Source organism: Mastigoproctus giganteus, chromosome 8 (assembly GCF_048544385.1).
Source record: "Mastigoproctus giganteus isolate SK-2022 chromosome 8, ASM4854438v1, whole genome shotgun sequence".
NCBI lineage: Eukaryota > Metazoa > Arthropoda > Arachnida > Uropygi > Thelyphonidae > Mastigoproctus > Mastigoproctus giganteus.
Genome location: NC_143582.1, coordinates 139,334,568 through 139,349,693, shown reverse-complemented (window position 1 = coordinate 139,349,693; position 15,126 = coordinate 139,334,568). Strand labels below are relative to the sequence as shown.

Genomic DNA, 15,126 nt, shown 5'->3' with positions numbered 1-15,126 from the left:
GGAGAGCGCACCTTCTATGGGCACAGCAACACCAGCACTGGACTATCGAGGATTGGAAAACAGTTGCTTGGTCTGGCGATTCGAAGTTCCTGGTGCATGTTGATGGAAGGCTCAGAATTTGGCAAAAACAACATGAATCCATGGACCCATCATGTCTGACGACTACTGCACAAGGTGGTGAGGACAGTGTTATGGTGTGGGGACACGTTGGGTCCATTGATATCCATAGATTCAAGTCTGAATGCCACATTGTACCTAAACATCGCTGCTGACCAAGTGCATCCGTTCATGTTGACAGTTTATCCTGTCATATGGTTACTTCCAGCAGGATAATGCGCCGGTGCACAAAGACCGAATCACTATAGATGGTTCCATTAACATAACAATGACTTTTATTTGCTACAGTGGCCCGCTCAGTCCAGGATCTCAATCCAATTTAACATCTTTGGGATGAGATTGAAAGGGCTGTTCGCTGCTGGCCTACATCTCCGTCGAATTTTAAGGAACTGCGTGACATACTCATGTCTGCATCGTACTCCATTCCTGCACAACGTTTTCAGCATCTTGTTTAATCCATGCCTAGACGAATTCAGGCTGTTTTGAAGGCTAAAGGGGGCTCAACATGCTACTAGGTACGTGTACCTAGTAAAGTGGCAGCTCAATGTATGTATCCGACGCACTTTTCTTCTCTGCCACATGTCTCATTAGTTCATCTGACATCGATTCAGGCCTAAACCTTGAACAATTTTTCTTAGTTGGTTTGAAAAGCCTAATAGCTTCCAAGATTAATTCTTTGAATGCTTCCCATTTTGAATTTGCTGTTGGTAACATCATCAGTTGGTCCCACCGTATAAAATTTAAATAGCCTCAGACCTCCGTGGTCGCCTTTACGAAAGCAAAAACCCTTCCCTTTACCCCTGATGGTAGTTAACTCTTTGAGTAAATCTCACTTCAGCACACTGTGATCACTGCCATCTAGTGGTTCCTTTATCTGCAGATTCTTAATTCATGAAGAATCACTACTGATAATGACATCAAGAGTATTACTCCCTCTAGTTGCCTCCCAAACATGCTGCTGTAGAAAACAATCATCCAATAAATCTACAAAAGCCTTGATAGTGTGGGAGTGACCACCCCACAAATTCCAGCCAATATCCGGGAAATTAAAATCTCCCATTATAAGACTCTCTGATTTACTGACCCATTCTATTTCCGGGCAGAGTTGTTTATTACACTCATCAGATTGATTAGGCCTATAACACACTCCTAGTCTCAATTTTTATTTCCCAGTGCTTAGGTCACACCAAACTGATTCAACACTGCACTGTCCAGCCACGTCGACTGGCTGTACTTCCTTGGATTTTATGTGTTTCTTAACTAAAAGCATAATCCCTTCTCCTTTCCTATACTGCCTTTCATGTCAATGTGTATTCATTTACACATTGTACTCCCCAAATTACATTTCTGCATTCCTTGTATCTGTGTGACACCACGTCTCTGATATCCCAACAATATCTGCCTTTGATGTTTTGAGCAATACCTCAAATTCGTTTACCAAACCCCTAGCATTGGTGTACACGCAAGTATACATGCGCCTGTTCCTATTCTTAGCTACCCTAGCACAGCCCATGTGTTTACTTGCACCGCAATGACTCCCAGCAGTCTCTGAAATATCCTGCATCTTGTTTTCCAGGCTTCTGCTCATTCCAATAGAAGCAGTGCAATAATCACTTTCACCTCTGCCAGCGGCTGCTGTTAACCTATTAGTCCGTATATCCCCACCCCCAAGCTAGCAATTTTCCAACCCACCTAACACTGCCTCAATAGCATCAGCAAATATTCTTGCACCCTTTCTATTTAAGTGCATCCCATCCCTGTAAAAGCAGACTCTCGTACTGTATGCATAACGTTCAGAAAAACAGAATTTTTTAAAAATTAGAAAGTCCTATGTTATTGAGGATTTATGAGCTTCTATTGTATTTACCTTTGGTAACAATCATGATTCTATTTTTTATATTTTATGATTAACTGAATAGTTTTTCGTTGAATAATTAAGAGCAACATTAATCAAGTGGTTGGGTTTTGGATTTTTCACTTCCCCGAAATTTATGAAACAATTCGGGAGAACTTCCCCCCCCCTTCACAATCCCATAACGAGGGCCTTCCGTTATGCAAATATTTGTGCTTATCACCAAATTATCTTATCTCTCTATAGATTAAAAAAGTTTTCCTCCTGGTGATATTTATTCGAGCCAATGGGAGAAGAGGGCGGGGCAATTACGTACTACAAATGCGCATGAAAATAATTACATAGATCATTTCCCGACTAGATTTCGATCAGTGTGTTATAATGTTATTATACTGTTATTATTATACAAATAATAACATACAATACAAAACTATACAAATATTTACTATCATATAACTGAGCAATGGTGCTCAATACGCCCTACGTTGATATCAATATTTGTAAAAGAATAAGAGAAATTTACCTCGAGATGAAAAATTCAAAAAAAGCAATTAAAAAATTAAATAAAATTTTAAACAAAGTTTTGAAAAACGAATTTTCTCCTCCAAAAAAAGTTAAAAAATTAAATAAAATTTATTTTAAAGTTTTGAAAAATCGTTTTTCAAAATTTGTTTTAATTACTTTTATTTAATTTTTAAATTTTTAATAAATTTTTGGATTGTTTTCAATTGATTTTTTACTGTTATCTTTTTTGCGTTAATTTTTTATTTGTTTTAATTTCTGGAGCGTATCATACGGAAGGGTTTTACATATCATATTGATATAAATTTCTCTTATTCTTCTACAAACAAATATTTACAAAATATTGTACAATCTAAAATTTACAAATAAACTATTTACAATCACACCTCTACCTATATAGGGATGACGGGTCCCTTCATCAGCTGACATTAATATACAAAAAAAAAGTTACAAAAAAAAAAAAAAAAGGCCAAAAAAACGTTACAATGGAACATCAAATGATGCCCGGCATTGTCATTTATTACACAGTGAAGCACGGGCGCCTCCGTAGCTAGGTGGGAAGGAGCAGCAGTGCGTAGCACACGCTTCTTGATTAGACCAGGGTTCGAGCCCGTCACCACCAAATACGGAGGATGCGGAAAGGTCAGGGAATGACCACGGCATATTCGCGGAGCAATATGGCCTTAGTTGCTAATGCTCTTAAAAACCAAATAACAAACAAACAAACATAACACAGTGAAGCACGTTCACATGTTGGTGAACATTAAATGGAAGGAACCCAAATGGGGTACTGGGCAGAATGGGTTGCAACAGAAAACACTTGCTGCTGACAATGTAGAGTGCGTACATGGGATGCGTGCCAGTGTTCAATGCACTGAAAGACAACTGCCTCCATTATGTCTGTATATTTGTAAATATTTTAGTCCTGCTCTTTCGGATGCAACAACAACCTCATGCATTATGGAACCCGAAGCAAAAGGCCTTTTCCTAAGTGAACAATTACATGTAAACCTATATAAACAATTACATAGTGATATTTATTCGACCTTCAGAATGCGCGTGGTGGGATAGCCAATGCGAGAAGAGGGATGCGAGTCATATGGTACAAGTGGGCTGGGCAATTAAGTCACTGCAAATGCATAGGTAAATACAGTAATTATATAGGTCATTTCCTGATTAGATATCGATCAGTGCGTTTCGACAGGTGTGTCTTTTATGTAGAAAAGATTTGACTTACTTCGTTATACCTGTATATTTAGAAAAGAGTGACGTGGGTTGGCGGGCAAAGCGAGCAGGGGGAATCCCCCTAGTTATTATTGAATGCGGTGCAGGAATTCTTACTATGGAAGCACACTCCCGCCTAAAAATTTGGAATCATATTTAATTTTTCTTAATTTTCAAAGGTTTTATTAAAATATGGCCAACCTGTTTAGGAAGTTTTTTAAATATGTTCTATTATGTATAAAAATCAAAAAACTTAAATTTTGGAACATTCCATAATATTTAAAAAAGATGTACATGACTCTTGAATGTGGTAGAACATTGTTGATGATTCTGAACGTTGTAGACTATTCTCGAGTGTTTTACAATAATATAACCTAATAGAGCTTTTTATGGCATCATCTAGACCAGTGGTGTCCAACGTTTTCCGGTATAGGGGCCATATCCAAGTTAGATTTGTTTCGTGGGCCGCACCGAATGATTCGAGAAAAATTAGTGTGTTACATTTCTCACGTCTTGTTACATGTAAAAGGATGTTTCTATTTTGACATTACCGTTTTTTTTTTATTTTAAGGCTATAATACAAAATGCAAATTTTTTATTATAGCCTGAACATTTTTATGTGCAACAAATGTATGTTAGTGATTTATTTTTTAATTTTATTAATAATAATTATAAATAATATTATAATTATAAAAATATGACTTATTTTTGTTTTTTAAAAAAATACATTTTTGTTTTTTAAATGCACATTTTAGAAATTTTACAATCTGAAAATGATCACTGCTTTTCAATATTAAGGTGAATAAATAAATATAATGATACACCTAGCGTTTTGTATTGTTCATTTTGTAACTTTGTACACTTTTTTTTGCGCAACGCTCCTTTATATTGAATATAAGATTTATGCTTGGAATCATAGTGTCGTTTTAAATTGTATTCTTTAAAAACAGTCTCCTTACACACCAAACAGACTGCTTTTTCGTACTCAATGAATAAATAGTCGTCAGTCCACCTTTGATTAAAAACACGATACTCCAAATCGAATTTCTGCTTTCGGAATACTGTATCTTTAAGGATGATTTTTTAATTCAATACAAATTAATAATAATTCAATACAATGAACAAGTTATATCAAAATAGCAGAATTTCACAATAGAAAACGGAGCAATATGGCCTTAGTTGCTAATGCTCCTAAAAACCAAATAACAACAACAATATGAAAATATGTTACGTACGTAGCTGTATTTAGCGTGCATATGACTGCACTGGACTACATTTATGTACACGTTATGCTTGCATACCTGTACACGCAGCGCGCGACTATCTAAAACAGTGTTCCGTTCCGTGAGATGTGAACGGAACACTGCGAAATTAATTATGATTGTTCTGCGAAAAATTGTAATTAATAATTAAAAAAAATAATAATAAATAAATTTTTCATATTTGTAGCGTACACCACTTTTGTATCATTATAATATTTAACTTTATTATTTTTTTTTCGGTTATTAATATACTGGAATAGACTAATAATCAAATAGACCGCGGAACAGTCTATTTTGGCAGGCTTTGCATAGAGAAGTATGCGTAGAGGTAATGACACCTACGAAAAAGTAGCAATGTGGTAATCTTGTATTTCATTCGTATACGATTTAGCTTGGAGTACATGGGTTGAAGGAGAGAAGGAAGCAGTGGCGTAGCTACCATGTAGGCAGGCAAGAAAGGCAAGTGCCTCTGGGCCCAGGCTCTTTAGGGGCCTGGCGTCTTTGGCTGCCTCCTGTTTTATGCAATTTTCATTAATTAAGTAGGGGCCCGAAGATGGACAGCTACGCTACTGGAAGGAAGCGAACCGATATCATAACCAAACTCACTTCCTTGTATACATTTCTTTTGATAATTATTAGTATTTCGAAATATTATTATTAAAATATGTGACCATGGATTTGTGGTTGAAAAAAGGAACTTTAAAACGAGAAGCAAGTACTTCTAGTAGTGCAACTGTGGTCGATGAAACGAACACAATACTGTCACACTTCAAAGTGAGGTTGAACAATCGCAGCCTTTTGTTCCCCAAAAATACAAAGTGAAAAAACAGAAGCCAACTAATAAAAGACCAAAACGAAAGTATAATGACAGTTATTTGAATTTCGGCTTTGCATGTGTTGGAAATAAAGATGCTCCTGATGCACAGTGCCTCATATGTAATAAAATATTAGCAAACAGTTCTTTGGCTCCCGATAAGCACACATTTTAGTCACGGAGTGTTCCGTGACTAAAAAAGTTTGGGAAACGCTGCTCTAAAATGTTGTATTAGTTCACTTTCCGCGCGGCCGAACAAAAATTATTCGCGGGCCGTAAGTTGGATACCACTGATCTAGACCATCAAGTCCATGAAGGCTGTCCACCTTCACAAAATTTACGGGAAACCTTGCAGTTCGCTTGGAATCATTTCTTAATCTTATTACCTGAAACAAAAGAAACTAAATACTTGAAACAAAAGAAACTAAAGTTTCTTTTGTTTCAAGTAATAAGATTAAGAAATGTTTTTTCCCTGAAATGGATACAAGTTATTTGCTTACAGGTCATGGCTCAATTAATTTTAATTTGCGTTATTTTGGATTGGTGGATAGTTCACTATGCTTTTGTTCATGTGAAGAGTCTTGCTACCACATTCTGTATTACTGTTTAATATATAAGCAATTTAGATTAACTTTAAAGAATGTTATACCAAATTTGATAAATGGTAATGAACATGTATGCCTTTTAAATAGAAATAGGTATGATGCTTTTGCAGGACTTTGCAAGGGCAGTTTTTAAGAAAAGACGAATATGTCCATGTTTTTATTGTCTGTGCAGAGGACTTGAGGTACAAGTTTTTATTTTTTTCTCCCCCCCCCCTTTTTAAGCCTTAGTCATGGTTGACTGTGAGTGGAGGGAGCAGGAGAAGAAAAAGCTCTTTTTTTTTTTTTTTTTTTTTTTTTTCGGCTTTCAGTCTTGGCTGACTGACTGACGGATATTTTTTTTTTATTTAAGATTTTTTAAAAAATTTAATTAAACTTTTTTATATTTTTATTTTATGTATTTATTTATATATTTTTTATTTTATGTTTTTATTTTTTTAATTAATTTATTTATTTATTATTTTTTTTTTTTTTGGTGGCGTCCAGGTATGGGCAGCCTGGGAGCGGGATTGTTGGCACCCGCCGGTTTTGCACTACCTCTGGTGGGTGCGGGATTATAGTGCAAATTGCACAGACAGCGCAGTAGACTCAGGCCCGGCTACATGTGCCTAGGGATGGGTGCCGGGTGGCAGACACCCAGCTGGTGCCTGGTGCTACTTTATTTTTTGTTTGTTTGTTTTGTTGTTACAACATATTACACGTACATACATGTAAATACAGACAGAACCGGCCTTAGGCCGATTGTGCCCAATGGGTTCGCTTGGCCGAAAAATTAAAATTAAACGAAAAAAGAATAGGTTTAAAAAAAGAGATAAATAAAAAGGAAAAAGAGATGGAAAAAGGTTTTTTTTCAAGTTAAAGGACTCCTGTGAAACTCGAAACAATGACTTTTTTTTTTACATATGTTTAGAAAATATGAGCACAAAGGACGCAGACAAAATTAATGTTTTTATTATTATTATTTATTTATTTTTATTAATTTTTTAATTCATAATATGTGAACAGCAAAGTGTATAATTTATAAAGGTGTGGAAATTTTGGCCATTGTCTCAAGGCCAGTTTTTACTATTAATTATATCCAGTTAAGTTAATTATCTCAAAGCCAGTTTTTACACATCCCTTGAAATATCAAAAGTAATTAATTTTCACACATGTATACTCCACTTTAGGTATGGGCCAGACATAAGGTGGGGTATACAAGTATGAAAATTAATTACTTTCGTCTGGCTCCCGCTGTATGGCCCAGCATACCCTCTCGCCCTGCCGAACGCAGTACGCATCGCTATAAAGTTGTATTGTAATGTTGGTGTGTTTTTATTTGAATAATTGTGCTCCATATTGTGTAAGTAAGTAAAATTTATATTATTCTTCATTTTATTTATTGAGTTGGAGCTGGAACGTGACACAAACCCAGTGGCATAACTATGCCAATGAAGCTGGATTGGAGACTTGAAAGGAGCCTAGGGAAATTTGGAAGACAGATTCATTTCTCAAAACAATTCACGATTTTCATTCACAAACGAGCAAGTTTTTTAAAATTAATAATTAAAAAAATAAAATAAAATAAAATAAATAAATTTTGCATATTTGTAGCGTACACCACGCTACAAATATACAATTTTATCATTATTTTTTTTTTCGGTTATTAATATACTGGCATCGACTAATAATCAAATAGACCGCGAAAAACTTCATTTTGGCAAACTTTGCATAGAAAAGTATGCGTAGAAGTAATGACATCTACGAAAAAAGTACCAATATAGTGAGCTAATTATGCCATTTGCATGTGATTTAGCCTGGAGTACACGGGTTGAAGGAGAGGAGGAAGCGAACCGATATCATAACTAAACACACTTCCTTATATAATTTTTTTTTTAGAATTATTAGTATTTCGAAATATTATTATTAAAATATGTAGATGTTTTCAACCATGGATCTGTGGTTGAAAAAAGAACTTTAAAACGAGAAGCAAGTACTTGTAGTATTGCAACTGTGATCGATAAAAATGAACACAATACAGGATTGTCACACTTCAAAGTGAGGATGAAAAATCGCAGCCTTTTGTTCCCCAAAAATCCGGAGTGAAAACACAGGAACTAACTAATAAAATAACAAAATAAAAGTATGATGACAGTTATTTCAATTTTGCTTTACATGTGTTGGAAATAAAGATGCTCCTGATGCACAATGCGTCGTATGTAATAAGATATTAGCAAACAGTTCTTTGGCTCCCGCTAAACTTGTGTTTCGTAAGTGTGTGATTACGTTGTGAGATGAAGTGTTGTGTGACTTAAAATGTTTGGGAAACGCTGCTCTAGGACATGTGGACATGTGTTGTGTCTTATGTACGGCGGCACCTAAATGTTAGTTCAACTCCGCCATGGTACAGTGTGTTAGTTGTCTGACGGCACCAGGGGTTTCCGCCATGGTACACTGTGATGAATACAGAGCTCTGTGACATGGCTAGATACGAGTGTGGTGTCTGCAAAGTGTGTCTTTTCTATTGTATCTGGCCACTTAGCTACTAGGGAGCAGCAATCACCAGGATGGCTGCTCCCTAGTACCCGTCCACGCCACGAGAAGGCGGACCACAACAATACGCGTACTGTCAAGCGAAGGTGATAATGTAAGAATCTTGCATCCACTGGAGAAAAAAATCAGTTCCAGTGGTTGCCAGCAAATCCCATACCACTGAGAGCCTATAAAGCAATTTTCGTCCCAGCAATTACTTATGGGGACCCAATATGGTACGTCAAAGCAAGAACTGCAGTAAATAAAAGAATCCTCGATACAATACAGCGAAAAATACTCCTCACCATCACCAGGGCGTGTAACACGGTGAGTACCTGTGCGCTGCAGGTCCTGGCGGGAACTCTCCCTCTGGACCTGGAGGTGGCGAGATGTGGGTTGATGTACTACCTGGCAAAGGGAACACCGACCACGTTTGACACTTTTACACTGGACCCTACAAACAACCACCGAATGGAAAAACAGAAAATCATGGAACACCTGAAAGAAACTTGGCAGAGGAGATGGCAAGAGACGACCAAGGGTGAAGTCACACGGAAATTTATACCCTACGTAGACAAGACCTATCCAAAAGCCCCCAAATGGTTCTACCCAGGACTGAACACCACCTTCCTCCTGACGGGCCATGGGCCCTTTAACGCAAAACTGAATGCATTCGGACTGACCGAGGACCCAACTTGCACCTGTGGCAATATGGAGACGTGGCAACATATCATGCACAAATGCGAATGCTATGAGGAACAAAGATCAGTACTCATCACCAGTATAAAATTTGTACCAAAAGACAATGAGCATCACCTCCTGGATTCGGAAGACGAGTACAGCGCGTTCAGCCGCTACGCCCAGGACATCTTTAACAGAAGGAGAACAGAAATCGCTATCCGCAACAATATGGAAACATCTGAATAGAAGAACTCCATTGAAACTAACCAAGGAGGAGACTACAGCATGAACATACCGCATGACTACAACCGATCAGAAGAAATTACCAACAAAGATAATTCTCCATTCATGACCTGGTGCAAATGGCCAGGACTGATGCTCTCAACGAATACGACTACCTGAATTGACATCAAAGCAGTACTACAAACTGACCAGAGTCATCACTTCCTGATGACTCTGGTCTTCCTGACCCCATAAGACGAACACGAGACAAGTGAGACTGAACCAAGACTGTGACCTACCTGAATAGAACATCCAAAACCATGACTGTGACCGCAGCTACGCTGTTGCCTCGCCTTTTGGCGATCTGGGTTGGACACCTAGTCTGGCCCACTTTCTCTCCATATCCTGGCGGTGGGAGGGGCCGGGACCGTCCCCTCCCCCGTCTCCCCCGTTTACTTCTCCTGGTGCAGCATGGGCATGCCACACTGATATCTGGGGTCGTCTACCCTATTGGCCTCATACTTCTGTCTTTCCCCTCCAGTCTTCAGTCTTTCCCCCCACTCTCTCTCTCTATACATCACAGTGTACACCCCCACACGACAAAAACTTAAACTTCCAAATTATAACAGCCAAATCGTGCATCAATTCCGAAACTTAACCTCATTAGCGAACCACCCCTTAAAATCGCGTTGTTATTATTATTATTTTTATTTATTTTATTTATTATTACTATTTTTTTTTTTTTTTAAGCCCTAGCCACTGAAATCTCGGGAAATTAGGTGGCAGGGCCTGCCAGAGTAAATAATTATGCTGGGTGTACCTGGTCTGCCTCCACGGGGCTGAGTGTGGGCAACGTTGGGCCCCAGCAGGGGTCTAGCGGCTAAATGGCCAGAGGAACAAATACACAAAACAATACTTCCAAATCCCATACACTTTTAAATCTCTGGCCTTAACAGTGATCTGTTACACCACAAAGAAAACCACGCGGAGATGGGGGAAACCCCTAGTGCCGTTTGACACGAACACACTTTACACTTTACACTTACCACTGAGAGCCCTAACTGGTAGTACCAGCAAATAAATAAAATAATAAAAAAATAAAATAAAATAATAACTAGGGAGTTTTCCCCCTTCTCGCCCACCCCCGAGCGTGCTTTTCTACGTAAAATGTAGAGGTATATGGAATAAGTAAAATGGTTTCTACGTAAAAGACACACCTGTCAAAACGCACTGGTCGATATCTAATCAGGAAATGACCTATGTATTTAACTGTGCATTTGTAGTGCGTTGCATTCTCAAGGTCGAATAAACACCACGATAAACTCCAGAACGGTGTACACCCTCCAACGTGGTGGCAAGCAAAACAGTGGAAAAGCATTGATTGACAAGTTGTGACTCCCATATTTCGACAAATAGACAGGAACAAAGCAGTGATTGGCAGATGCCATTGCATTCCCCACCCACTGTCCTCCTAGGTTGACATGCCTAAGGTGTTTTTCCCCCACATTTGCCGCTATTTTTAAATCGGGAACTCGTTTTTCCATTTTAAAACAGGGGGATGGAGGGATAAACACCCGACCTAAGCTAAGCTCCCCTCCGCTCGACAACACAAAACAATCAGAAAGGGGGGGGGGGGTACCTTCACCCGTCAATTATCGCCGTCTTCCTCGCTTTCATCGAAGTACCTGCTGGTGTATACTATACTGGACTTCGGCCAATATCACTATGTAATTATTTTCCTGTGTTTACATAGGTCACTTAAGAAGAGCCTTTTGATTCAGGTTCCATAATACATGAGGAATATTGTTGCATCCGAAAGGGCAGGACTAAAATATTTAACTGAAATATTTACAAACAATACAAATATTAAAAATATTTACAAAATACTAAACTACAATATTTACAAATATGCAATATTCATTAATATACAAAAATCGTTACAATGGAACATCAAATGTTAAACACGTGCACGAGGTTGGTGAACGTTATGGAGGCAGTTGTCAATAATTCCAGTAATTGCATTTGTCGTGACGTAATTGCCTCTGCCCTCTTCTCTCATTGGCTCGAATAAATATTACTAGGAGGAAAGCTTTTTTAATGTATAGATAGATGATAAAAATAAAATAAATAATAAATATTGATAAATTTATAAAAATATTATATAAAAAGTATTAAAAAAGCAATGAAGGTAAGCAAAAAAACAATAAAATCAAATTGTAAAAAAACAAGACAAAATCAAAAGGTAAATAATTAAATAAAAGTAATAAATTGATGTAATAAATACATTTTTAAAAAGCTACCAGAAATAATGAATTCAGCAGTTGTCATGTAGCTTGGGATGGGGGTGGCAATCAACAATAATCGAGTCGTTAGCGGTATCAGTAGGTAAACTCTGGTAGCCCTTGTTGCATAATAAAATTTCAGGTCGACACTTAATAAAACAGAAGATTTAGTGGAATTGATGCTAGAATCGCATGAAGAGAGGAAAAACGCAGTCTCTAGGAGTCAAGAAAAGGTTTGTCTATATATTCCTCTTGCAGTGTCATTATCCAGCTTTATAAACAGCTGGTATACCTATCGTAGATTACGCCAGCATAGTTTGGTTACCTGATCAGGAACTTCTCTCAAACATGTTGGCGTCTGTACAGGTCAACTTCATTCGCTTCCCATGCTACCGTCATTTCCATTCCATTTATTTGTACACACAATTATTTACAAATTATATACAAAGCTTACAAAGAAGATATATATACAATTTTATATACATTTGCATTATCATTATAGATATATAAAATACTATATTATATATGAACACGTGTGTGTGTGTGTGTGTGTGTGTGTTTTACCTGTATCAAGGGTGGCTCCTAGGCCTTAGCCCATCTTGACTTTGCACGTCTGTGTTGGTGCAGAAACTCTGCAAAGCTTTTTATCGCTTGTGTACGTCCACCTTGCCACCAGGGAGCAGCCAAAACCTAGGCAGCCGCTGCCCGCCCCCAGGCACAAGCAGCCGAGCCTGGGTCTACTATCACCTTTAGTGCATTGTGCACAAATCCCGCACCCACCGGAGATAGTGCAATACCGGTGGGTGCTATGCTACCGTCAGCATGTCTCTCATTATCGCAAGGATTACCCACACCTAACAAGAGGTGTGATTTATAACAGCTTGTTGTGAGTGTACAGAAGCAACGCCAATTTATCTATAACCCAAATGGATTCACCTTCCTTACTATCTGAACTTCGTTTTCTTGTACCTCGCTTTTCACCCCATCGTATAGCATTTTCAGTGTTCCATATTGCGTCATTAATCTTTTACTACTATTCCATTGTATTCCTACAGAGACTGGTCAACTACATCTAGATGTTTTCACCTCCCCTTGCTTCATCAAAAACGTTTCTGATAAACTTACGTAATTTTCGGGTATTCACACTGTTTTTTTATTATTATTATCCATTTATTAACCACAAGAAACTGTGGGTCACCCCGGGACGGCAGTGTGCCAGGAGGGTGAGAGATTTACATACTGAGATGCAAGGAACCACATGTACAATGTACAAGAGTACATGAGTGCTCGACCCGAGATATTTACATAATTGAACTTACATACGCTTGAAATAAAAACAAAGTTTATAGTAATATACATCAGAAGTTAAAAAAAAAAAAAAAAAAAAAAAAAAAAAAATGCAGCAGGCAAAAAGACCAGGTGTAGGTGATCGTTACAGGTTCAATAGTTGGTAGCAGTTCTCGTAATATATTCTGTATTGTTATATTTGCATTTATACTACACTTTTTATTCTTAATTTTCTTACTATGTATCCTCCTTGCATGCATTGTAATTTTGATTTTTCTTGTAGTCTATGCAGTGAACAATAAATACATAAATAAAAATATCATTGAAAATAAAACATCTTAAAAGAGTAGCGTGAAATGGTGCTGAAATATAAGTACAACAGGTTCTCCTTAAAGGTAAGAATATATTTCAAGACCCGCTCCCCCCCCCCCCCCGAATCAATTTTGCGAAGAGGAGGCTCGATTTTCCCACTAGTACTTAAATTCTGTTACTCCCATCTAGTTACTGACAGTCATTTCCGTTCCCTTAAAATTTTTATCTACTTTATTATTTGTGATATTCTGTCTTTTTTTTTTTTTATTGTTTTCATGCATATATTATAAAATAAATAAGTTGATAAAACACCATGAATGTTTATTTGCCGGTTGCAGTTCGCCATAACAAATTTCAAACCTTTATCAATAAAGACAACAGTATTAATAATTCTGCCATATCAATAGCCATGTAATAATACACTTGTACTTTTTATTTATTATTATTATGTTCTTACCATTAGTTGCCTGCAATACTTAAAACATTTTTGCTGTTCTACGTAACCTCTAATTTAAAAGCAAATGTGGAGGTGAAATTAGGAATATATTAATAAGAAAATCTAAATAATATATATATATATATATATATATATATATCGAAAAAAGGTAAGAAAAGGGCAATAACTTACTTATAAAAGTGTATATGAATAATAGCAGAAAAGGTGTTCTTGCAGCCATGGGAAATATCCACAATCTAAATTCACTACTAAACACACTTCCCTTTCAGAGCGGCCAAGTCAACGGTCGCTCATGCCCAATGGTCTCGTTCATCACAGTAGAAGAAAACCAAGGTCAAGTTTAGTGATGGACCTAATTTTGAACTTTGGCCCTTCCCGCACTTTTGAGGAGTGTTCAGTCTAGTCATCAGCGGTTAGAGAGATATCAAAAAATATTACTTATCATCAACTTCGTAAAATTTTGAATGCTTTAATTTCAAATAATTATTGTCTGAATTACTAGGGTTCTTTACGTGGTAGCAATTAATAAAAAAATAAAGAGATAGAAGCAATTATACTGATAAATACCAGTAAATTTAAAATAAATAGGTATCCTAATTTATTTTCGGTACGATCTTATCACAAATACATGACAGGTTAAAGTTCGCTTCACTTGTGATGCCTTCAGATACTGCTATATGATAGTTCCCTGCTGACACTTGCACTGACACACTGAAATAGCTTGTTCAGTTCTTCATCGCATTTCGTAATCGGAACGGCACATGTGTACATAAAACTCTGCCGCCACCTGCGTAGTAAGAGAATCTGTGACAATAAGTTAAAAACTACTTTGGAAAACTCTGATTAGGGCTTGCTCGCGTAATTTATAAATACTGTAATAACTGAAAGAGAGAACAGTTTAAATACCAATTCTGTTTTAACGAATGTTGCATGACTTAAGATCAAAAACTCTTTTATATTTGAAAACGGATATAATGCAAA

General features: G+C 37.1%; 1 protein-coding gene across 1 annotated transcript in view; it reads right to left on the bottom strand.

Moving 5' to 3' along the window:
• LOC150081854 (microsomal triglyceride transfer protein large subunit-like) overlaps positions 1 to 14,483 on the bottom strand; it is a 318,164-nt gene extending 303,681 nt beyond the window's left edge. Inside the window, exon 1 of the mRNA XM_090380346.1 lies at positions 14,317 to 14,483. Coding sequence (XP_090236472.1) covers positions 14,317 to 14,365 — 49 coding nt within the window. The 5' untranslated portion in view covers positions 14,366 to 14,483. The remainder of the gene's footprint in view (positions 1 to 14,316) is intronic.
• Positions 14,484 to 15,126: the final 643 nt, after the last annotated feature.